At 41.7% G+C, this 25,876-nt stretch overlaps 1 protein-coding gene across 1 annotated transcript in view; it reads right to left on the reverse strand.

Annotated features, from left to right (window-relative positions):
• MTHFD1L (methylenetetrahydrofolate dehydrogenase (NADP+ dependent) 1 like) overlaps positions 1 to 24,477 on the reverse strand; it is a 1,099,716-nt gene extending 1,075,239 nt beyond the window's left edge. Inside the window, exons 1-3 of the mRNA XM_053711891.1 lie at positions 24,365 to 24,477; positions 21,950 to 22,050; positions 21,170 to 21,309 (exon numbers count right to left, since the gene is read on the reverse strand). Coding sequence (XP_053567866.1) covers positions 21,170 to 21,309; positions 21,950 to 22,025 — 216 coding nt within the window. The 5' untranslated portion in view covers positions 22,026 to 22,050; positions 24,365 to 24,477. The remainder of the gene's footprint in view (positions 1 to 21,169; positions 21,310 to 21,949; positions 22,051 to 24,364) is intronic.
• Positions 24,478 to 25,876: the final 1,399 nt, after the last annotated feature.

Below are 25,876 nucleotides of genomic sequence, written 5' to 3' on the forward strand. Positions count from 1 at the left end.
AATTACATTGATTAGCTGATCATCAGCAAGTGTGACCACCTCTATAAAACCCAAAGTTTTAGCAGTTTCCTGGTCTAGAGCATTCAGGTGTGTGAACACAATGCCAAGGAGGAAAGACATCTGCAATCATCTTAGAGAAGCAATTGTTACTGCCCATCAATCTAGAAATGGCCTTAAACCTTTCCCAAACAATTTAGTCCATCATTCTACAGTGAGAAACATTCAAGACAGTTGACAATCTTCCCTGGAGTGGACATTTCAGCAAATTCACCCCAAGGTCAAACCATGAAATGCTCGGAGAAATTGCAAAAAAAAAAAAACACAATAGTTACATTTCAGACTCTACAGGCTTCAGTTAGCATGTTTAATGTTAATGTTCATGACAGTACAATTAGAAAAAGACTAAACAAGTATGGTTTGTATGGAATGGTTGCCAGAAGAAAGCCTCTTCTCTCTAAAAAGAACATGGCAGCACATCTTAGGTTTGCAAAGTTGCATTGTAACAAACTACAAGACTTCTGGAACATTGTCTTTTGGACAGACAAGAGATGTTTGGCCGTAATGCACAGTGCCACGTGTGGCGAAAACCAAAACACAGCATATCAGCACAAACACATCATACCAACTGTCAAGCACGGTAGTGGAAGGGTGATGATTTGGGCTTGTTTTGCAGTCACAGGACCTGAAAACCGTGAACTTAGGGTTGTCACCTCGGCCATGTTTTCCTGGACACTTATGAGTTACACATGCTTCAGGGTGTGCAGAGGGGACCATGAATTGCACCCATGGATAGCTCACGAATAGTGATGCTGGACAGCACTATTCATGTTCCTCCCTGCATACCCTGCAGCATGTGTAACTCCTAAGAGTCCAGGAAAACATGGCCGAGGTGGCAACCCTACTTGAACTCCTCTGTATACCAAAGTATTCTAGAGTCAAATGTGAGGCCATCTGTCCGACAGCTAAAGCTTGGGCGAAATTGAGTCATGCAACAAATCTACAACAGAATGGCTGAAAAAGAAAAGAATCAGGGTTTTGCAATGGCCCAGTCAAAGTCCAGACCTCAAACCGATTGAAATGCTGTGGTGGGACCTTAAGAGAGCTGTGCATAAACGAATGCCCTCAAACCTCAATGAACTGAAGCAACGTAAAGAAGAGTTGGCCAAAATTCCTCCACAACGATGTGAGAGACTGAAAATCTTAGAGCAGACAATTACTTCAAGTTATTGCTACTAAATGTGGTTCTACAAGCTACTGAATCATAAGGTGTACTTAGTTTTTCACACATGGCTTCTCCATTTTTGTTTTATTTTGTTAAATAAATCGTGATATGGTGTAATTTGTCATGTGTTGAAGTTGTATTTACCTATTTTTAAGACCTGCTAAGGGCCTGAATATATATTTTGCCAGCCAGGTTACACAGTAAAGTAGCAGGGTGGGGGCAGTGTAATATTTTCTAATATATAATTTTCTGCTATCCAAAGCACAAATGAATAGCGTAATTTAAACGTAAAATGTACTTAATGATAATTGTGCAAAAAATATTGAAATATATTATTAGCTAATGTTAGCTTAACCCCTTAACGACCGATGAACGTGCAGGGTACGTACTCAAAAAAAAGGCAGTTAATGCCTGAGGACGTAACTTGCACGTCCTCGGTGTGGAAAGCAGCTGGAAGCGATCCTGCTCGCTTCCAGCTGCTTTCCGGTTATTGCAGTGATGCCTCGATATGGAGGCATCCTGCAATAACCTCTCATGGCCATCCGATGCAGAGAGAGCCACTCTGTGGCCCTCTCTACACCGGACATCGATGGCCGGTATCGTTGGTGGGTGGGAGCCGACTTGGGAGGCGGGTGGGCGGCCATCGATGGGCCTTGTGACGTGAAGGGGACGTGATCGGGGGCGTGGCCGACGGGATGCGCACAGGCGCGCGCTTGCACGGGGGGGGGGGGAGAGGCGGGAGCGGGCTACACGGGGCAGGAGCGGGCGGGAACCGCTACACTACAGAAATAAAATGATAATAAAAGTTAAAAAAAAAAAAATTAATATTCAAAAACGCATCTAAGCGATCTGGAAGGGGTGGGGGGTTTGTCTTGGTGGGGGGGGAAGCTAGACTACAGAAAAGGGCAATTTTATTAAAAAACAGAATTTATGCTTACCTGATAAATTACTTTCTCCAACGGTGTGTCCGGTCCACGGCGTCATCCTTACTTGTGGGATATCTCTTCCCCAACAGGAAATGGCAAAGAGTCCCAGCAAAGCTGGCCATATAGTCCCTCCTAGGCTCCGCCCACCCCAGTCATTCGACCGACGGACAGGAGGAAATATATATAGGAGAAACCATATGGTACCGTGGTGACTGTAGTTAGAGAAAATAATTCATCAGACCGGATTAAAAAACCAGGGCGGGTCGTGGACCGGACACACCGTTGGAGAAAACAGAATTTATGTTTACCTGATAAATTACTTTCTCCAACGGTGTGTCCGGTCCACGGCGTCATCCTTACTTGTGGGATATTCTCTTCCCCAACAGGAAATGGCAAAGAGCCCAGCAAAGCTGGTCACATGATCCCTCCTAGGCTCCGCCTACCCCAGTCATTCGACCGACGTTAAGGAGGAATATTTGCATAGGAGAAACCATATGGTACCGTGGTGACTGTAGTTAAAGAAAATAAATTATCAGACCTGATTAAAAAAACCAGGGCGGGCCGTGGACCGGACACACCGTTGGAGAAAGTAATTTATCAGGTAAACATAAATTCTGTTTTCTCCAACATAGGTGTGTCCGGTCCACGGCGTCATCCTTACTTGTGGGAACCAATACCAAAGCTTTAGGACACGGATGAAGGGAGGGAGCAAATCAGGTCACCTAAATGGAAGGCACCACGGTTTGCAAAACCTTTCTCCCAAAAATAGCCTCAGAAGAAGCAAAAGTATCAAACTTGTAAAATTTGGTAAAAGTGTGCAGTGAAGACCAAGTCGCTGCCCTACATATCTGATCAACAGAAGCCTCGTTCTTGAAGGCCCATGTGGAAGCCACAGCCCTAGTGGAATGAGCTGTGATTCTTTCGGGAGGCTGCCGTCCGGCAGTCTCGTAAGCCAATCTGATGATGCTCTTAATCCAAAAAGAGAGAGAGGTAGAAGTTGCTTTTTGACCTCTCCTTTTACCGGAATAAACAACAAACAAGGAAGATGTTTGTCTAAAATCCTTTGTAGCATCTAAATAGAATTTTAGAGCGCGAACAACATCCAAATTGTGCAACAAACGTTCCTTCTTTGAAACTGGTTTCGGACACAGAGAAGGTACGATAATCTCCTGGTTAATGTTTTTGTTAGAAACAACTTTTGGAAGAAAACCAGGTTTAGTACGTAAAACCACCTTATCTGCATGGAACACCAGATAAGGAGGAGAACACTGCAGAGCAGATAATTCTGAAACTCTTCTAGCAGAAGAAATTGCAACTAAAAACAAAACTTTCCAAGATAATAACTTAATATCAACGGAATGTAAGGGTTCAAACGGAACCCCCTGAAGAACTGAAAGAACTAAATTGAGACTCCAAGGAGGAGTCAAAGGTTTGTAAACAGGCTTAATTCTAACCAGAGCCTGAACAAAGGCTTGAACATCTGGCACAGCTGCCAGCTTTTTGTGAAGTAACACAGACAAGGCAGAAATCTGTCCCTTCAGGGAACTAGCAGATAATCCTTTTTCCAATCCTTCTTGAAGGAAGGATAGAATCTTAGGAATCTTAACCTTGTCCCAAGGGAATCCTTTAGATTCACACCAACAGATATATTTTTTCCAAATTTTGTGGTAAATCTTTCTAGTTACAGGCTTTCTGGCCTGAACAAGAGTATCGATAACAGAATCTGAGAACCCTCGCTTCGATAAGATCAAGCGTTCAATCTCCAAGCAGTCAGCTGGAGTGAAACCAGGTTCGGATGTTCGAACGGACCCTGAACAAGAAGGTCTCGTCTCAAAGGTAGCTTCCAAGGTGGAGCCGATGACATATTCACCAGATCTGCATACCAAGTCCTGCGTGGCCACGCAGGAGCTATCAAGATCACCGACGCCCTCTCCTGATAGATCCTGGCTACCAGCCTGGGGATGAGAGGAAACGGCGGGAACACATAAGCTAGTTTGAAGGTCCAAGGTGCTACTAGTGCATCCACTAGAGCCGCCTTGGGATCCCTGGATCTGGACCCGTAGCAAGGAACTTTGAAGTTCTGACGAGAGGCCATCAGATCCATGTCTGGAATGCCCCACAGCTGAGTGACTTGGGCAAAGATTTCCGGATGGAGTTCCCACTCCCCCGGATGCAATGTCTGACGACTCAGAAAATCCGCTTCCCAATTTTCCACTCCTGGGATGTGGATAGCGGACAGGTGGCAGGAGTGAGACTCCGCCCATAGAATGATTTTGGTCACTTCTTCCATCGCTAGGGAACTCCTTGTTCCCCCCTGATGGTTGATGTACGCAACAGTTGTCATGTTGTCTGATTGAAACCGTATGAACTTGGCCCTCGCTAGCTGAGGCCAAGCCTTGAGAGCATTGAATATCGCTCTCAGTTCCAGAATATTTATCGGTAGAAGAGATTCTTCCCGAGACCAAAGACCCTGAGCTTTCAGGGATCCCCAGACCGCGCCCCTAGCCCATCAGACTGGCGTCGGTCGTGACAATGACCCACTCTGGTCTGCGGAATGTCATCCCTCGTGACAGGTTGTCCAGGGACAGCCACCAACGGAGTGAGTCTCTGGTCCTCTGATTTACTTGTATCTTCGGAGACAAGTCTGTATAATCCCCATTCCACTGACTGAGCATGCACAGTTGTAATGGTCTTAGATGAATGCGCGCAAAAGGAACTATGTCCATTGCCGCTACCATCAACCCGATCACTTCCATGCACTGAGCTATGGAAGGAAGAGGAACGGAATGAAGTATCCGACAAGAGTCTAGAAGTTTTGTTTTTCTGGCCTCTGTCAGAAATATCCTCATTTCTAAGGAGTCTATTATTGTTCCCAAGAAGGGAACCCTGGTTGACGGAGATAGAGAACTCTTTTCCACGTTCACTTTCCATCCGTGAGATCTGAGAAAGGCCAGGACTATGTCCGTGTGAGCCTTTGCTTGAGGAAGGGACGACGCTTGAATCAGAATGTCGTCCAAGTAAGGTACTACAGCAATGCCCCTTGGTCTTAGCACAGCTAGAAGGGACCCTAGTACCTTTGTGAAAATCCTTGGAGCAGTGGCTAATCCGAAAGGAAGCGCCACGAACTGGTAATGCTTGTCCAGGAATGCGAACCTTAGGAACCGATGATGTTCCTTGTGGATAGGAATATGTAGATACGCATCCTTTAAATCCACCGTGGTCATGAATTGACCTTCCTGGATGGAAGGAAGAATAGTTCGAATGGTTTCCATCTTGAACGATGGAACCTTGAGAAACTTGTTTAAGATCTTGAGATCTAAGATTGGTCTGAACGTTCCCTCTTTTTTGGGAACTATGAACAGATTGGAGTAGAATCCCATCCCTTGTTCTCTTAATGGAACAGGATGAATCACTCCCATTTTTAACAGGTCTTCTACACAATGTAAGAATGCCTGTCTTTTTATGTGGTCTGAAGACAACTGAGACCTGTGGAACCTCCCCCTTGGGGGAAGCCCCTTGAATTCCAGAAGATAACCTTGGGAGACTATTTCTAGCGCCCAAGGATCCAGAACATCTCTTGCCCAAGCCTGAGCGAAGAGAGAGAGTCTGCCCCCCACCAGATCCGGTCCCGGATCGGGGGCCAACATTTCATGCTGTCTTGGTAGCAGTGGCAGGTTTCTTGGCCTGCTTTCCCTTGTTCCAGCCTTGCATTGGTCTCCAAGCTGGCTTGGCTTGAGAAGTATTACCCTCTTGCTTAGAGGACGTAGCACTTTGGGCTGGTCCGTTTCTACGAAAGGGACGAAAATTAGGTTTATTTTTTGCCTTGAAAGGCCGATCCTGAGGAAGGGCGTGGCCCTTACCCCCAGTGATATCAGAGATAATCTCTTTCAAGTCAGGGCCCAACAGCGTTTTCCCCTTGAAAGGAATGTTAAGTAGCTTGTTCTTGGAAGACGCATCAGCCGACCAAGATTTCAACCAAAGCGCTCTGCGCGCCACAATAGCAAACCCAGAATTCTTAGCCGCTAACCTAGCCAATTGCAAAGTGGCGTCTAGGGTAAAAGAATTAGCCAATTTGAGAGCATTGATTCTGTCCATAATCTCCTCATAAGGAGGAGAATCACTATCGACCGCCTTTATCAGCTCATCGAACCAGAAACATGCGGCTGTAGCGACAGGGACAACGCATGAAATTGGTTGTAGAAGGTAACCCTGCTGAACAAACATCTTTTTAAGCAAACCTTCTAATTTTTTATCCATAGGATCTTTGAAAGCACAACTATCCTCTATGGGTATAGTGGTGCGTTTGTTTAAAGTGGAAACCGCTCCCTCGACCTTGGGGACTGTCTGCCATAAGTCCTTTCTGGGGTCGACCATAGGAAACAATTTTTTAAATATGGGGGGAGGGACGAAAGGAATACCGGGCCTTTCCCATTCTTTATTAACAATGTCCGCCACCCGCTTGGGTATAGGAAAAGCTTCTGGGAGCCCCGGCACCTCTAGGAACTTGTCCATTTTACATAGTTTCTCTGGGATGACCAATTTGTCACAATCATCCAGAGTGGATAATACCTCCTTAAGCAGAATGCGGAGATGTTCCAACTTAAATTTAAATGTAATCACATCAGGTTCAGCTTGTTGAGAAATGTTCCCTGAATCAGTAAGTTCTCCCTCAGACAAAACCTCCCTGGCCCCATCAGACTGGGTTAGGGGCCCTTCAGAAACATTATTATCAGCGTCGTCATGCTCTTCAGTATCTAAAACAGAGCAGTCGCGCTTACGCTGATAAGTGTTCATTTTGGCTAAAATGTTTTTGACAGAATTATCCATTACAGCCGTTAATTGTTGCATAGTAAGGAGTATTGGCGCGCTAGATGTACTAGGGGCCTCCTGAGTGGGCAAGACTCGTGTAGACGAAGGAGGGAATGATGCAGTACCATGCTTACTCCCCTCACTTGAGGAATCATCTTGGGCATCATTGTCACATAAATCACATTTATTTAAATGAATAGGAATTCTGGCTTCCCCACATTCAGAACACAGTCTATCTGGTAGTTCAGACATGTTAAACAGGCATAAACTTGATAACAAAGTACAAAAAACGTTTTAAAATAAAACCGTTACTGTCACTTTAAATTTTAAACTGAACACACTTTATTACTGCAATTGCGAAAAAACATGAAGGAATTGTTCAAAATTCACCAAATTTTCACCACAGTGTCTTAAAACCTTAAAAGTATTGCACACCAAATTTCCCTGGTATCTGCTTTGCTGAGACCCAACCAAGCCCAAAGGGGAATACGATACCAAATGACGAATTCAGAAAGTCTTTCTAAGTATCAGAGCTCCTCTCACATGCGACTGCATGCCATGCCTCTCAAAAACAAGTGCGCAACACCGGCGCGAAAATGAGGCTCTGCCTATGCTTTGGGAAAGTCCCTAAAGAATAAGGTGTCTAAAACAGTGCCTGCCGATATTATTATAGCAAAATACCCAAATAAAATGATTCCTCAAGGCTAAATATGTGTTAATAATGAATCGATTTAGCCCAAAAAAAGTCTACAGTCTTAATAAGCCCTTGTGAAGCCCTTATTTACGATCGTAATAAACATGGCTTACCGGATCCCATAGGGAAAATGACAGCTTCCAGCATTACATCGTCTTGTTAGAATGTGTCATACCTCAAGCAGCAAGAGACTGCTCACTGTTCCCCCAACTGAAGTTAATTGCTCTCAACAGTCCTGTGTGGAACAGCCATGGATTTTAGTGACGGTTGCTAAAATCATTTTCCTCATACAAACAGAAATCTTCATCTCTTTTCTGTTTCTGAGTAAATAGTACATACCAGCACTATTTCAAAATAACAAACTCTTGATTGAATAATAAAAACTACAGTTAAACACTAAAAAACTCTAAGCCATCTCCGTGGAGATGTTGCCTGTACAACGGCAAAGAGAATGACTGGGGTAGGCGGAGCCTAGGAGGGATCATGTGACCAGCTTTGCTGGGCTCTTTGCCATTTCCTGTTGGGGAAGAGAATATCCCACAAGTAAGGATGACGCCGTGGACCGGACACACCTATGTTGGAGAAATTCTGTTTTCTCCAACATTGGTGTGTCCGGTCCACGGCGTCATCCTTACTTGTGGGAACCAATACCAAAGCTTTAGGACACGGATGAAGGGAGGGAGCAAATCAGGTTACCTAAACGGAAGGCACCACAGCTTGCAAAACCTCTCCCCCAAAAATAGCCTCCGAAGAAGCAAAAGTATCAAATTTGTAAAATTTGGCAAAAGTGTGCAGTGAAGACCAAGTCGCTGCCTTACATATCTGGTCAACAGAAGCCTCGTTCTTGAAGGCTCATGTGGAAGCCACAGCCCTAGTGGAGTGAGCTGTGATTCTTTCAGGAGGCTGCCGTCCGGCAGTCTCATAAGCCAATCGGATGATGCTTTTAAGCCAAAAGGAAAGAGAGGTAGAAGTCGCTTTTTTACCTCTCCTTTTACCAGAATAAACAACAAACAAGGAAGATGTTTGTCTGAAATCTTTTGTAGCCTCTAAATAGAATTTTAGAGCACGGACTACGTCCAAATTGTGTAACAAACGTTCCTTCTTTGAAACTGGATTCGGACATAAAGAAGGTACAACTATCTCCTGGTTAATATTTTTGTTAGAAACAACCTTAGGAAGAAAACCAGGCTTAGTAGGCAAAACCACCTTATCTGCATGGAACACCAGATAGGGTGGATCACACTGCAAAGCAGATAGTTCAGAAACTCTTCTAGCAGAAGAAATTGCAACCAAAAACAAAACTTTCCAAGATAGTAACTTAATATCTATGGAATGTAAAGGTTCAAACGGAACCCCTTGAAGAACTGAAAGAACTAGATTTAGACTCCAGGGAGGAGTCAAAGGTCTGTAAACAGGCTTGATCCTAACCAGAGCCTGAACAAATGCTTGAACATCTGGCACAGCTGCCAGTCTTTTGTGTAGTAAGACAGATAAAGCAGAGATCTGTCCCTTTAGAGAACTTGCAGATAATCCTTTCTCCAAACCTTCTTGTAGAAAGGAGAGAATCTTAGGAATTTTTATCTTATTCCATGGGAATCCTTTGGATTCACACCAACAGATATATCTTTTCTATATTTTATGGTAAACCTTTCTAGTTACCGGTTTTCTGGCCTGAACCAGAGTATCTATCACAGAATCTGAAAACCCACGCTTCGATAGAATCAAGAGTTCAATCTCCAAGCCGTCAGCTGGAGGGAGACCAGATTTGGATGTTCGAATGGACCCTGAACAAGAAGGTCCTGTCTCAAAGGTAGCTTCCATGGTGGAACCGATGACATATTCACTAGGTCTGCATACCAAGTCCTGCGTGGCCACGCAGGAGCTATCAAGATCACCAAGGCCCTCTCCCGATTGATCCTGGCTACCAGCCTGGGAATGAGAGGAAACGGTGGAAATACATAAGCTAGGTTGAAGGTCCAAGGAGCTACTAGTGCATCTACTAGAGTCGCCTTGGGATCCCTGGATCTGGACCCGTAGCAAGGAACCTTGAAGTTCTGACGAGACGCCATCAGATCCATGTCTGGAATGCCCCATAATTGAGTTATTTGGGCAAAGATCTCCGGATGGAGTTCCCACTCCCCCGGATGGAATGTCTGACGACTCAGAAAATCCGTCTCCCAGTTTTCCACACCTGGGATGTGGATCGCAGTGATCCTCCGTGATCACTCCGCCCATTGAATTATTTTGGTCACTTCTTTCATCGCCAGGGAACTCCTTGTTCCCCCCTGATGATTGATATATGCAACGGTCGTCATGTTGTCTGATTGGAACCTTATGAATCTGGCCTTTGCTAGTTGAGGCCAAGCCCTGAGAGCATTGAATATCGCTCTCAGTTCCAGAATGTTTATCGGGAGAAGAGACTCTTCCCGAGACCATAGACCCTGAGCTTTCAGGGATTCCCAGACCGCGCCCCAGCCCACTAGACTGGCGTCGGTCGTGACAATGACCCACTCTGGTCTGCGGAAGCTCATTCCCTGGGACAGATGGTCCAGGGTCAGCCACCAACGGAGTGAATCTCTGGTCTTCTGATCTACTTGAATCATTGGAGACAAGTCTGTATAGTCCCCATTCCACTGTTTGAGCATGCACAGTTGTAATGGTCTTAGATGAATTTGTGCAAAAGGAACTATGTCCATTGCTGCAACCATCAACCCTACTACTTCCATGCACTGTGCTATGGAAGGACGAGGAACAGAATGAAGAACTTGACAAGTGCTTAGAAGTTTTGACTTTGACTTTCTGACCTCTGTCAGAAAAATCCTCATTTCTAAGGAATCTATTATTGTTCCCAAGAAGGGAACTCTTGTCGACGGAGACAGAGAACTTTTTTCTATGTTCACCTTCCATCCGTGTGATCTGAGAAAGGCCAGAACGATGTCTGTATGAGCCTTTGCTTTTGACAGGGACGACGCTTGTATTAGAATGTCGTCCAAGTAAGGTACTACTGCAATGCCCCTCGGTCTTAGAACCGCTAGAAGGGACCCTAGTACCTTTGTGAAAATCCTTGGAGCAGTGGCTAACCCGAATGGGAGGGCCACAAACTGGTAATGCTTGTCCAGAAAAGCGAACCTTAGGAACTGATGATGTTCTTTGTGGATAGGAATATGTAGGTACGCATCCTTTAGATCCACGGTAGTCATAAATTGACTTTCCTGGATAGTGGGTAGAATCGTTCGAATGGTTTCCATCTTGAACGATGGTACCCTGAGAAATTTGTTTAGGATCTTCAAATCCAAAATTGGTCTGAAAGTTCCCTCTTTTTTGGGAACTACGAACAGACTGGAATAAAATCCCATTCCTTGTTCCTTTATTGGAACTGGGTGTATCACTCCCATCTTTAACAGGTCTTCTACACAATGTAAGAACGCCTGTCTCTTTATTTGGTTTGAGGATAAGTGAGACATGTGGAACCTTCCCCTTGGGGGTAGTTCCCTGAATTCCAGGAGATAACCTTGAGAAACTATTTCTAGCGCCCAGGGATCCTGAACATCTCTTGCCCAAGCCTGAGCAAAGAGAGAGAGTCTGCCCCCCACTAGATCCGGTCCCGGATCGGGGGCTACTCCTTCATGCTGTTTTGTTAGCAGCGGCAGGCTTCGTGGCCTGCTTACCCTTGTTCCAGCCTTGCATCGGTTTCCAGGCTGGTTTGGGTTGTGAGGCATTACCCTCTTGCTTAGAGGATGCAGAATTAGAGGCCGGTCCGTTCCTGAAATTGCGAAAGGAACGAAAATTAGACTTATTTTTGGCCTTGAAAGGCCTATCTTGTGGAAGGGCGTGGCCCTTTCCCCCAGTGATGTCTGAAATAATCTCTTTCAATTCTGGTCCAAATAGAGTTTTACCTTTGAAAGGGATGTTAAGCAATTTTGTCTTGGATGACACATCCACCGACCAAGACTTTACCCAAAGCGCTCTGCGCGCCACAATAGCAAACCCTGAATTTTTCGCCGCTAATCTAGCTAATTGCAAAGCGGCATCTAAAATAAAAGAGTTAGCCAATTTAAGTGTGTGAACTCTGTCCATAACCTCCTCATATGGAGTCTCTCTACTGAGCGACTTTTCTAGTTCCTCGAACCAGAACCACGCTGCTGTAGTGACAGGAACAATGCACGAAATGGGTTGTAGAAGGTAACCTTGCTGTACAAAAATCTTTTTAAGCAAACCTTCCAATTTTTTATCCATAGGATCTTTTAAAGCACAACTATCTTCGATAGGAATAGTAGTGCGTTTGTTTAGAGTAGAAACTGCCCCCTCAACCTTAGGGACTGTCTGCCATAAGTCCTTTCTGGGGTCGACCATAGGAAATAATTTCTTAAATATAGGGGGGGGGAACAAAAGGTATGCCGGGCTTTTCCCACTCCTTATTTACTATGTCCGCCACCCGCTTGGGTATAGGAAAAGCGTCGGGGTGCACCGGAACCTCTAGGAACTTGTCCATCTTGCATAATTTCTCTGCAATGACCAAGTTGTCACAATCATCCAGAGTAGATAACACCTCCTTAAGCAGTGCGCGGAGATGTTCTAATTTAAATTTAAATGTCACAACATCAGGTTCAGCTTGTTGAGAAATTTTTCCTGAATCTGAAATTTCTCCATCTGACAAAACCTCCCTCATGGCCCCTTCAGATTGGTGTGAGGGTATGACAGAACAATTATCATCAGCGCCCTCCTGCTCTTCAGTGTTTAAAACAGAGCAATCGCGCTTTCTCTGATAAGTAGGCATTTTGGATAAAATATTTGCTATGGAGTTATCCATTACAGCCGTTAATTGTTGCATGGTAATAAGCATTGGGGCACTAGATGTACTAGGGGCCTCCTGTGTGGGCAAAACTGGTGTAGACACAGTAGGAGATGATGTAGTATGTTTACTCCCCTCATCTGAGGAATCATCTTGGGCAATTTCATTATCTGTGGCAGTACTGTCCTTACTTTGGACGCTATGGCACAATTATCACAAAAATTTAAATGGGGAGACACATTGGCTTTCATACATATAGAACATAGCTTATCTGAAGGCACAGACATGTTAAACAGGCTTAAACTTGTCAACAAAGCACAAAAAACGTTTTAAAACAAAACCGTTACTGTCTCTTTAAATTTTAAACAGAAAACACTTTATTACTGAATATGTGAAAAAGTATGAAGGAATTGTTCAAAAATTACCAAAATTTCACCACAGTGTCTTAAAGCATTAAGAGTGTTGCACACCAAATTTCAGAGCTTTAACCCTTAAAATAACGGAACCGGAGCAGTTTACAAATTTAACCCCTATACAGTCCCAGCTATAGCCTTTGCTGAGACCCAACCAAGCCCAGAGGGGAATACGATACCAATTGACACCTTCTAGAAGCTTTTCCAGCAAATTTCAGATCCTCACACATGCATCTGCATGCCCTGCTCTCAAAAAACAACTGCGCAGTAATGAGGCTCAGTCTACAACTAGGAAGGCCCCCTGACTGGAAAAGGTGTCTAACATAGTGCCTGCCGTTTAATAAACGTTCCCCAAGTTTATAAATGCAAATTGTCAGCATAAATATGAATAAAATGCCCAAATAAAGCAATCGATTTAGCCCATAAAAATGTCTACCAGTTTTTTAGCCCATATTAAGCCCTTTATTCTGTTTGTTTGACTAAGAAAATGGCTTACCGGTCCCCATGAGGGGAAATGACAGCCTTCCAGCATTACATGGTCTTGTTAGAAATATGGCTAGTCATACCTTAAGCAGAAAAGTCTGCTAACTGTTTCCCCCAACTGAAGTTACTTCATCTCAACAGTCCTATGTGGAAACAGCAATCGATTTTAGTTACTGTCTGCTAAAATCATCTTCCTCTCACAAACAGAAATCTTCATCCTTTTCTGTTTCAGAGTAAATAGTACATACCAGCACTATTTTAAAATAACAAACACTTGATAGAAGAATAAAAACTACATTTAAACACCAAAAAACTCTTAACCATCTCCGTGGAGATGTTGCCTGTGCAACGGCAAAGAGAATGACTGGGGTGGGCGGAGCCTAGGAGGGACTATATGGCCAGCTTTGCTGGGACTCTTTGCCATTTCCTGTTGGGGAAGAGATATCCCACAAGTAAGGATGACGCCGTGGACCGGACACACCAATGTTGGAGAAAAAAAGCATCTTTTTTTTTACTAAACTGGGTACAAGTTGGCGCCCATTAAGGCAGAGGGGGAGGGTTAGAGAGCTGTTTGGTGGGGGATCAGTGAGGTTGGGGGCTAAGGGGGATCCTACACAGCAGCATATGTAAATATGCTTAAAAAAAAAAGCCCAAATATACCTTTTATTTTAGTACTGGCAGAGTTTCTGCCAGTACTTAAGATGGCGGGGACAATTGTGGGGTGGGGGAGGGAAGAGAGCTGTTTGGGAGGGATCAGGGGGTCTGATGTTTCAGGTGGGAGGCTGAGCTCTACACTAAATCTAAAATTAACCCTGCAAGCTCCCTACAAGCTACATAATTAACCCCTTCACTGCTAGCCATAATACACGTGTGATGCGCAGTGGCATTTAGCGGCCTTCTAATTACCAAAAAGCAACGCCAAAGCCATATATGTCTGCTATTTCTGAACAAAGGGGATCCCAGAGAAGCATTTACCACCATTTGTGCCATAATTGCACAAGCTGTTTGTAAATTATTTCAGTGAGAAACCTAAAATTGTGAAAAATTTTACGTTTTTTTTTTATTTGATCGCATTTGGCGGTGAAATGGGGGCATGAGATATACCAAAATGGGCCTAGATCAATACTTGGGGTTGTCTACTACACTACAGCTAAAATTACTCCAAAAAGCTCCCTACATGCTCCCTAATTAACCCCTTCACTGCTGGGCATAATACCCGTGTGGTGTGCAGTGGCATTTAGCGGGCTTCTAATTACCAAAAAGCAACGCCAAAGCCATATGTCTGCTATTTCTGAACAAAGGGGATCCTAGAGAAGAATTTACAACCATTTATGCCATAATTGCACAAGCTGTCTGTAAATAATTTCAGTGAGAAACCAAAAGTTTGTGAAAAAAATTTGTGAAAAAGTGAACGATTTTTTGTATTTTATCGCATTTGGCGGTGAAATGGTGGCATGAAATATACCAAAATGGGCCTTGATCAATACTTTGAGTTGTCTACTAAAAAAAATATATATACACATGTCAATGGATATTCAGAGATTCTTGAAAGATATTAGTGTTCTAATGTAACTAGCGCTAATTTTGAAAAAAAAAATGGTTTGGAAATAGCAAAGTGCTACTTGTATTTATGGTCCTATAACTTACAAAGAAAGCAAAGAAGATGTAACATTGGGTTATTCTAAACTCTGGACAAAAATTAGAAACTATTTAGCATGGGTGTTTTTTGGTGGTTGTAGATATGTAAGATTTTTTTGGGTCAAAGTTAGAAAAAGTGTGTTTTTTTCCCCATTTTTCCTCATATTTTATAATTTTTTTTATAGTAAATTATAAGATATGATGAAAATAATGGTATCTTTAGAAAGTCCATTTAATGGCGAGAAAAACGGTATATAATATGTGTGGGTACAGTAAAAGAGTAAGAGGAAAATCACAGCTAAACACAAACACCACAAAAATGTAAAAATAGCCTTGGTCCCAAATGGACAGAAAAATAGAAAAGTGTTGCGGTCATTAAAGGGTTAATATTGGATAATATTTTAGCCAGGTGGTCAATAAAAATCAGCCAGGTCATGGGGAGAAAATGTATATTTCTGTATAAAATAAAACAAACAATCATATATATGTTTTGAATGTTTGCATTTGTAAAAATACAAAACACTTTTTCACATCTACCTATAGTTTGCATCTTTGGACTTGACTGGTTCCAGGTAAAATATTTACCAAAGAACAGCACAGTCTATGGAAATGTGGCAGTCATAAGATTAATTTTTGAGTCATTAACCCCTTCTTTTGCAAGGTGTTACACATTAAATGAAAGCTTCAATTTCAGTGAACTAGTTCCTAAGCAAATAAACATTATTCGCTACAATAAATTTAGTGGAGACAGGTCGTACAATATCACAGGCAGCTGTAAAAACACGCTGTCCATGGAGGCATAAAAATATGGCAGCTATTCATTTTAGAATCACTTAACAGAAACTGATTATTTTTTTATTTTTTTTAATCTACTGCCATCTAGTGGTGAAAACATCTGTTTCTTCAAAATAAAAAAATAATGCATTTTTCTCTGGAAATCTGCACCCTGTCATATTCAAAAATGAATCTGCTTAGTAACCCCATGATTTAGTAATCCAATATTAGTAAGACAACTTTGCAATGTACTTTTCCTGTTAACTATGTCTGAAAATGAAAAGGTAATAAATTCAAAGGAGATAAAATCGCTCATATAAAAACGTAGCCTTTATTTCTTCACTAAAAATTGACAGAGAATCAAATTTGCCGTACAGCAGATTGCCGTAAGCGTAAGCCGGTTGTGCTGCGCATTACTCTTTTTATTACTCTGTTGGCTGCTGTGAATTTTTAATGAAGAAATAAAGGCTACGTTTTATATGAGAGATTTTCTCTCCTTTATTATGTTTATTGACCGGCACAATTTGCTCATTCAGTGTTACGCAGGCAAACCACTGATTGGTACCTTGAGCTGACTCCAGAGGATCTGCATAGCTAAGGACAGATGGATGCAAAGTATGGCACTTACGGATATATGTGCTTAGGCAAAATTAAGCTTTAATGAGCACACTAAATCAAAGTGTGAATTTTTAGGTTCCAGAGGGGATACAACTCTGTCATCCTGCCAATACAATTGTGCTAAGGTGAATTAAGTTCCCGGGATGTACACTTATCATATAACCCTCAGTGAGTAGCCTCTGCCCGACACACGGGGGGTTCATTAAGACTATTAAATTACTGATTGTTTTGCCAACCAGGATTGGACATTTACTGAGTTTTTATTTGACAGCTTTTGTGTATAACCACACGATCACTTTTCTCGTACTGAAAATTAAAAAGGGTCAGTTAAGTCAAAACTAAACTCATGATTTATTTAGAGCATATAATTTTAAATAATTTAATTATATTATCTCATTTGCTTTGTTCCTCTTGGTATTTGTTGAAAAGCATACCTGGGTAGGCTCAGGAGCATACACTACTGGAAGACAGCTGGTGATTGGTAGCTGCACATATGTGCCTCATCATTGGTTCATCTAATATTTTCAGAATAAAGCAAATTTAATAGAAGTAAATTGGAATGTTGTTTAAAATTATATTCTCTACCTAAATAAAGAGGAATTGGTAGACTTCACAAGCCTAACTGTGACCTTAACTGGATCCACCATAGACTACATAAGAACTATAAAACAATGAAAAAAAAAAAAAACACAATTATATATATATATATATATATTGACCGTAATAGGCGGGATCAGACTGATATACTACAGGAAAGTTCTACTCTGTGAAAAGCATTACTGGGTTAAAAAGCTGCACCCAGGTGGTAAATCATCATAGAACAGGCTAACAATGGTATTGAGCCAATTGTTCGTTCCTGTGAGTGCACGTATGTATGTATGTATGTATGTATGTATGTATGTATGTATGTATGTATGTATGTATGTATATATATATATATATATATATATACATACATATACATATATACATATATATATATATACACACACTAGTCCTAAAGCCGTGTACACGGGCCAATTTTTTAGGTACCGCTCTCCCCCCCCCCCTTCTCTTTTGCGCTCTCTCTCCCCCCCCTTCTCTTTTGCGCTCTCTCTCCCCCCTCCTTCTCTTTTGCGCTCTCTCTCCCCCCTCCTTCTCTTTTGCGCTCTCTCTCCCCCCCTTCTCTTTTGCGCTCTCCCCCCCCCCTTCTCTTTTGCGCTCCCCCCCCTTCTCTTTTGCGCTCTCTCCCCCCCCCCTTCTCTTTTGCGCTCTCTCCCCCCCCTTCTCTTTTGCGCTCTCTCCCCCCCCCTTCTCTTTTGCGCTCTCTCTCCCCCTCTCTTTTGCTCTCTCCCCCCTTTTTGCCCGCTCTCTCCCTCCTCTTTTGCTCTCCCCCCCCCCTCTTTTGCTCGCTCTCTCTCCCCCCTATTTTGCTAGCTTTCTCTCTTTCCCTCCTCTGTTTTGGTCTCTCCCACCTCTCTCCTGCCGGCCACGCCCCTCCAGCGAGCTCGAGCAAGGCCATGCCGCCACGTCCACCGGCCACGCCCCCTTCACAGTACGCCCGGCCACTCCCCCACCAGGCAGCTTCCGCAGTGTGCACTACTCTGCTGCTCAAGGCCAGGTATGTTTGTCCTCTGCAGTCTCTACTGCGCATGACTGCATCGGACAAACATCCTTGGACTTTTATTATAGGATATATAGATATAGATATAGATATATATATTTTATTTTATGTGAAACTCTAGCCAAACCTTTTTTTTTAGTTTTGGATAGCATAGGGAAAAACAAAATTTATGCTTACCTAATAAATGTATTTATTTCCGGGCAGTCCACGAGTCATTCCAATTACTAGTGGGATATTCACTCCTGGCCAGCAGGAGGGGGCAAAGAGCACTGCAGCAGAGCTGCTAAGTGTCACTTCCCTTACCCATAACCTCCAGTCATCCGGCCAAAGGGAAATGGAAAAAAGAAGATAACACAAGGGTATAGAGGTTTTTACAAAATGCAGCCGTCTTAATATAAATAAATAAGGGCGGGTCGTGGACTTTCCATGCCCGGAAAGAAAGAAATTTATCAGGTAAGCATACATTTTGTTTTCTTTCCTATGACATGGAGAAACCACAATTCATTCCAATTACTAGTGGGAACCAATACCCAAGCTAGAGGACACAGAATGAAAGGGAGGGAAAATTAGACAGGCGGACCTAAAACAGAAGGTACCACCGCTTGAAGAAATTTTCTCCCAAAGGAAGCCTCAGCACCCCACCCTGCTAGACTCACATCCATGGTCACAATCTCCCAGGACAGATGTCCCCTGGGACAGCAGTTGTGGACGGATCCACCAAGAAAGGGAATCCCTCGTCCAAACGTCCAGAGAAATCTGTTGGGATAGATCTGAATGATCGCTGTACCACTGACTCAACATGCACAGCTGAAGAGGTCCGAGATGGAATGACATTGATGCTGGACACCATGAGCTCGATCACCTCCATACTCTGAGCCACAGAGGCACTGGAGGAGGACTAAAGGGCAAGACAGGTGGACGCAACCTTCCTGCGCTGCTGATCTGTGAGAAATATCTTCATGGAGATAGAATCCATTATCGTCCCCAGGAACTCCACCCTGTTGCTGGGAATCAGGGAGCTCTTTTCTGAGTTTATCTTCCAACCATGAGATTAGCGCAAAAGAAGAAGGGCCCTTGAGTGATCCCTTGCGAGACTGAACAACGGCACCTGGACTAAGATGTTGTCCAGATAGGGCGCCACAGCAATGCCTCTGGATCTGGCTACTGCAAGTAGCGCCCCCAGAACCTTTGTAAAGACTGTCAGGGCCATCGCCAGGCCAAAGGGAAGGGCCACAAACTGGAAATGTTGGTCCAGAAACGCGAAGCTCAGGAACGTGAAGTGATCCCTGTGAATCGGCAAATGAAGGTAGACATCCTCCAAGTCTATTGTCATGAACAGACCCTCTTGAACTAGGGGCAGAATAGATCTGATTGAACAGCCATAAATTTGTTTAAACATCTTAGGTTTAGAATTGGGCTGAACATTCCCTCCTTCTTTGGGACCACGAAAAGGTTTGAAAAGTACCCTAGACCCCTCTCTTCTGGGGGTACTGGTACAATAACTCTGAGAGAAGAGAGATCCCTCACACATTCTAGAGAGGCTTCTCTCTTCTCCGGTCTGGAAGACAGATTTGACAGGAGGAATCTGCCCCTGGGCGGATGAGATCTGAACCCTATCCTGTAGCCTTGGGCGACAACCTCCAGAACCCAAGGCCCCTGAACATCCTGCAACCAGGCCTCTGAGAAGAGAGATAATCTGCCCCCTACTTGGTCCGGAGACCGGTCGGGGCCGCCCGTTTCCGAAATATCCTTTGGAGTATATGACCCCTGGGCTGGATCGCCATATTTTACCTTACTCTCACACTTGGCAGAACATGGTAAGGCACTAATCAACTTAGAGAGCGCCTTTTGCAGTTGATCCGCAAAATCTGACGGCCAACAGCTCTCTCCCGTAGGAGAAATAGTCATGCCCTGGGGCGCTGCATGTGTACTCGGAGATGAATGTAGGGAACGCACCTCACGGAACGGGGAACCCTCAGAGGTGGACGGCTCAGTAGTACTAGACATCCTTTTCTTTCTAGATGTCGTGACTTTATCAAGGCATGTGGAACATAGTTGAGCAGGTGGATCTACCCGAACCTTCTCACAATAAACACAATTACTAGACTTAGTTAAAGAGGGAGTACCCTCTAACGCAGAGTCCTCCATAGCTTACGGCTATATTACAGACTAGTTATAAAATATAAAAAATGGCACCTTTATAAGCTCCAATAGCCAGGGCACTCACCACCTCCCATTACCCGAACCACAGAAAACGTTATGTCTCCTGCACCGCTGATCAAGCAAGGAAGTCGATTAGGCCATACCGGATCAGAAGGAATGTCTTGCAGGACCACCCCTGCACTAGGGAGAAAACGCGTCAAATGTGCCGCGCAAATACTCCCGGAAATTAAACTAAAGTCCACCCATTGCCAGAGCCTCATCTCACACATATTGCAGCAATGACACAATAAGCAATAGTATGTATAAACCCCCCTACCAGGGATATTAACCCTTGATTCTATAAATATAAAAAGGTATTACACTGTGATCCTGTCTTCTGCGTTATGTGTATAAAAAAAAAATGAAACGATCTAAGCAGAATCTATGCCGTGGAACAGGAACACGGCCTCTCAAGTGTGACAGTGTAGTAGCATCGCTCCTGACATGGACTTGAATGTAGAAAGCAGGCAGCGAAACTTGTCAAAGCTGATTGCTTATGGAGCTGTTAAAATGAGTCGGGATGGTTTTGCAGAAAAACTCTCCCTGCATCTCCGGACTCTAACTTTCGCCCAGGCTCTCACTGAGAAGCTGACAGAAATACTTAAACCTCCAGTCCCATTTCGAAGAGCACTACCCTCCATAAGAGACTACTCCAAATATTCAGACACTTCTCTGCCAACCTCCTGTGACGAAAGGCAAAGAATGACTGGGACGGGTATTTAAGCCTTTGGCTGGGGTGTCTTTGCTTCCTCCTGGTGGCCAGGTTCTGAATTCCCAAAAGTAATTAATGAAGCCGTGGACTCTCCTCCCCTTTAGATGGAAAGGGGTTGGGCATTAATGAGGTGCGTTTTTAAAAAAAAAAAAAAAAAAAAAAAAACGCAACAGACACAAAAGTTACAGAAGGAACAACGTTCTAGAGCTTCCGATCAGAAATCGGATACAGTGGTCAAAAAAAGTTTGTTTTTTTGTTGTTTTTTTTAAATATAAAAAAGTACCTTTTTCTGCAGGTGCGGAGTTTGCCAATCACAGGTCATTGACATGGCGCCTTTCCTTTGTAGTAGACAATGCAAGGCAGCTTCAAGTGAGCCATCAGCTCCAACTATTAACACCTTCTTCCCCTCCAAAGACAAATGAGCTTTAAGAAACAAACAAAAATAACGTTTTAAATAAATCTGTAGAATTATTACTCTACTTATCAGTGATGATGATTGTGATGATGATGATGATGATGATGATGATGATGATGATGATGATACATATTTGTCATGCTGAAGAATTTAAACACTACTATCGATTAAAAGGAAATGAGAATCCAAAGTCAAAAATTAAACATACAGGATTCAGATAGAGCATGCAATTTTAAACAACTTTTAATTTACTTCTATTAGCAAATTTAATTTGTTCTCATTGTATCCTTTGTTGAAGAGTAAACCTAGGTTGGCCGATAGGAGCTTAAAAGTGTGAATGTGTCTTTAACAGTCTAGGGCAGGAGTGTTTGCAACAATTTATAACATTGCTTTAAACATTGTTGCATACACTACTGTTAGATGGCTAGACACGAACATACTCCTGAGCTCACCTAGAATTACTCATTAACCAACGATACCAAAAGAACCAAGAAAAAATAGAAATAAATTGGAAAGCTGTTTAAAATGTCATGTTCTATCCAAGCCATAGAAATTTAATTTGGACTATACTGTCCTTTTAAACTAGCACAAGCATGAAATGGATAACATCATTCCACCCAAATCCATAGGTTTTCTATAATTTCATACCTAAATGTTCTAGTAGCTCTATCACACCACTAGCTGTGGGAGAAATGAAACCCTCCTGAGAATGGCCACGAACCATCTTACCGAGGTTTACATCTGTGACTCTGGAACGAGAAAAAAAAAAAAGTTGGGTTTTTATTTATTTATTTTAAATGATCTACATGAAAAAGCAGTTGAATACGTTTAAATGTAAATAGCATGTAAATAAAGTGACATTGTACTTTACTGTAATTTGCAATGTGTCATTTCTGTCCATATTCATATCAAAACAGCATTTAAAAAAGGGACATAAAACAAGTTGGGATAGAGACAAAATATAATATGTACTTTAATTACTTTACCTGCAAATTTATACTGCAGTGCCTCATCATAAACCATTTCTTTTTAGTTTCTGAATTGTAAAGCTCTAACTCCCGCCACAAAATTTCTTTTAAGGCCGTATCTTATGGCCGTATCTATGTTTATTGTTCTTTTGGTAGAATGCAAAAGTGAATAGGGATTATCTGTTGTAGAATGCCTAGAAGCTGTGAACTTAGTTGAAATACAATGCCTGTGTCTAAACACTGATAAGGAGGGTGGAGTTAGCTAATCCAGGCAGTTTATCTATGTAATTAAATTTTGCTAAATTTTGAAAATTTTAAAATACTTACCAGCAATTTTTAAACCATTTTTTTATGTAAACTATTTTAAATTAAATGAATTGTCCCTTTTAGGATATGCACAGATCTCAACCTGTTTTATGGCACTATAAACATGTTCCCAAAAAAATGGTGAAGTAATAGCTTTTCAATACTAAATTGAAACTAATAAGGCAGTTTAAAGTACCAATAAAAATACAGTAGATTGGTATAATCAACTAATACATGACAAACAACAACAAAATTTCAAAAGTTATGTCTATTTCCACCACTCCTGTACCCATCAGCCAATCACAAATGCTCAGTAGGAGCTCAAAATGTGTAAATTTAAAAAGACTGGGCACATTGTTAATGGAAGTAAAATAGAAAGTGGTTTAAAACTGTGTGCTCTGTCTGAATCATGAAAGTTTAAATTTTGACTTGAGTGTCCCTTTAAGTTATTTACACCCTACTAATGCTCATTGGCTAGGAGGTATTTCTTGATTGCAATTAAAATTAAAGTGTGTAATAGTACACACTGAATTTAAAGCTATGGGGCTCTATGCAGAGCTAAATAAGTGCAGTTTCCGGCAGTATAATATAAACAGTTAAATTTATTATTATACCAGAGTTAAAATCGAAATCAAAATTTACAATAGACCAGATAAAAAAAATTGCAAAAGATACAATATACAAATGTAACAAAAAGAGCAACACGTTTCAGTAGAGCTTGAGGAAGGCAAAACGCGTTGCTCTTTTTTTTTCCTGCTTGGGCTTCCATAGCCGCAACAATCCTGCAAATAATACACCTGATATTGATACAAAGTAGTCCGACATGCTACATTGTGGCGTAACTGCTTGGAACACTGCATATATGCCGACGGACTCTCGGCCTTTGAAATCCAAAACAAGCAAACCATCTTACAAGATATTTAAGAGGACACAAAGCACCCATTCCGTGTAAGTAAATAATAACACCTTATATTTGTGACCTTACTGGCTCCTTTGCAAACATCCGCAGTCAACCGTTGCTTTTAGAAAAACAAATCCTCCTATAGTTAAGGTTTATGAGCCAAAAATGTTGTTTTTTTTTTTAACAGCGAATTTTATGTTGCATTTGTATATTGTATCTTATGCAATTTTTTTATCTGGTTTATTGTAAATTTTAAATTTTGATTTCAACTTAGATTTTAAATGCAATCAAGTTTGTATGGGAATATAGGTAAAATCCCTCAAGCTGTGGCTTTATTTGCATTAGTTTTATACTGGATTTTTATATCAGTATCTGTGCATATTCTGCTTTATAGTAGAGTCTATTACATGCAGTTATATGAAAATTGGTGTATACTGTCCCTTTAAGCCATTGTAGTATCGTAGGAACATACCTTTAGACGTCAGCTTTGTATATAGATGAAAATAAATTGAATTTTTTTTAAACTATCTATGAAATTTTAACTCCTTCATGTCGGAAGAACAACTGCTTAGATCAGAACGAAATTCCGATGTAAACACTTGCTGGAAAACTGAAAATCACACAATCGTCTATGCGATCACATAATTTCAAAGCTGGGATCTGAACATGGGAAGTGCCTATGCTGCTATACATGGCTTTAGGCTTTAGTGTCCACTGACCGATAAGTAGGACACTCACTGCTTTACTGATAAGCAATAATATAACCTAAAAACACAACACAAATAGATTTTAAAATGTGCTTTTAGTTGTAACAAAGAAAAAAACATTACTTTTGCATCCCTTTATTGTGTGTGCAGGTGTGTTTGTGTAGCACAAAGAAATAGTTACCCATCTATATCTTTCTCTGGTTTCACTGCATTCAGTACTTTGCTGTTGGCTTCGGCCAAATGGAGGACAAGCCCATGTACCTTCGGGTCTTCATTAAGTTTCAAAATTTCATCAATAATCTACATACAAAAAAATAAAAATATAATTATGGAATTAATTACATTATTTACACTGCTTTAAAACAAAGTTGTTTGTAAATGAGCGAAGTGCAAAGAAGTTTTTTTTTTTATCATTCTTAAATTGTATGAAATTAGTGTTAAAGGGACAGGAAACCCCAAACATTTCATTCATAATTCAGATAGAACATACCAATTTAAACAACTTTCAAATTTACTTTTTATTATCAAATATGCTTCATTCTCTCGTTATCCTTTGCTGAAGGAACAACATTGCACTACTGGCAGCTAGCTGAACACATCGTTAGCCAATCATAAGAGAGACATAACATATGCAGGAACCAAATCACCAGCTAGCTTCCACTAGTGTAGGATATATGCGTATTCATTTTTAAACCAGGAATACCAAAAGAACAAAAGCACATTTGAAAATAGAAGTGATTTTAAAAAGGGTCCTAAAATTACATGATCTGATTATTGCAAGTTTAGTTTTGACTTTCCTATCCCTTTAATCAACGAGAGTGAAACATACAAATAACACCAGGGAGCAAGTAATAGTCGCCTTATAAATAACCAAAGAGAGTCGTGTGATTTAAGTCTATTAGATTTTGCAACTAAATAAACTAGAATTTCACTCAGTCTGTCTCAGCAGCTGTATATTAAACTAATGCAAGTTTTTATCTTTTCCATTGTTTTGGCTCCATGCACCAAGCTCTCAATACTGACAAACTCAAGCAGCCCTACTGAGAGGTGACCCTAGTACAGCAAGCTGCTATCACCTGCTACAGGTATAGTGCTCTCAGGCAGGTAAGCAAGGTTAGATATGAACCACAGACATAATTTTGCATTTAGGCCATACAGTTCATTCTTTTTATCATCCAATCAGAGAGCATTTTACCAAATAATTTTATGTTCTTATGAAAAAATCCCCATGGTTTCCTCCACACAGGGGTTAAACACATAGTAGAAGTGTCGCTTGGAATGCATTTTGCACTGCTGGTCACAAGTAGAAACTGGGGTTAAACACACAGCAGAGCAGGGTTGATAGTCGAAAAATTACATGCTCTTAACATATTAAAACCATTAACTATCTCTACTCTTACGGACCTTTAAGTGCATATTTTAAGCAAGCACTTTTTTCCCCACTTTCTGCAATGAGATTTTTTTTTTCTTTAGTGAAAAGTTTTCTGCAGGCCATTTTGATATTAAAATTAGGCAGTTAAACTAAAGCAACAACTCAATTGCAATGTGTTGATTAACTGGAGAATAAACCGAATTTCTATATATTCTATGCAAATGTTTTAGGTTATCACCAGTTTGCAACAACAATGGAAACTAGTTCTAATTAACTTTAGAAAGTGGTCTTTTTAAAACTAGGAAATGCCATTTTAAGGTA

Source organism: Bombina bombina, chromosome 4 (assembly GCF_027579735.1).
Source record: "Bombina bombina isolate aBomBom1 chromosome 4, aBomBom1.pri, whole genome shotgun sequence".
NCBI lineage: Eukaryota > Metazoa > Chordata > Amphibia > Anura > Bombinatoridae > Bombina > Bombina bombina.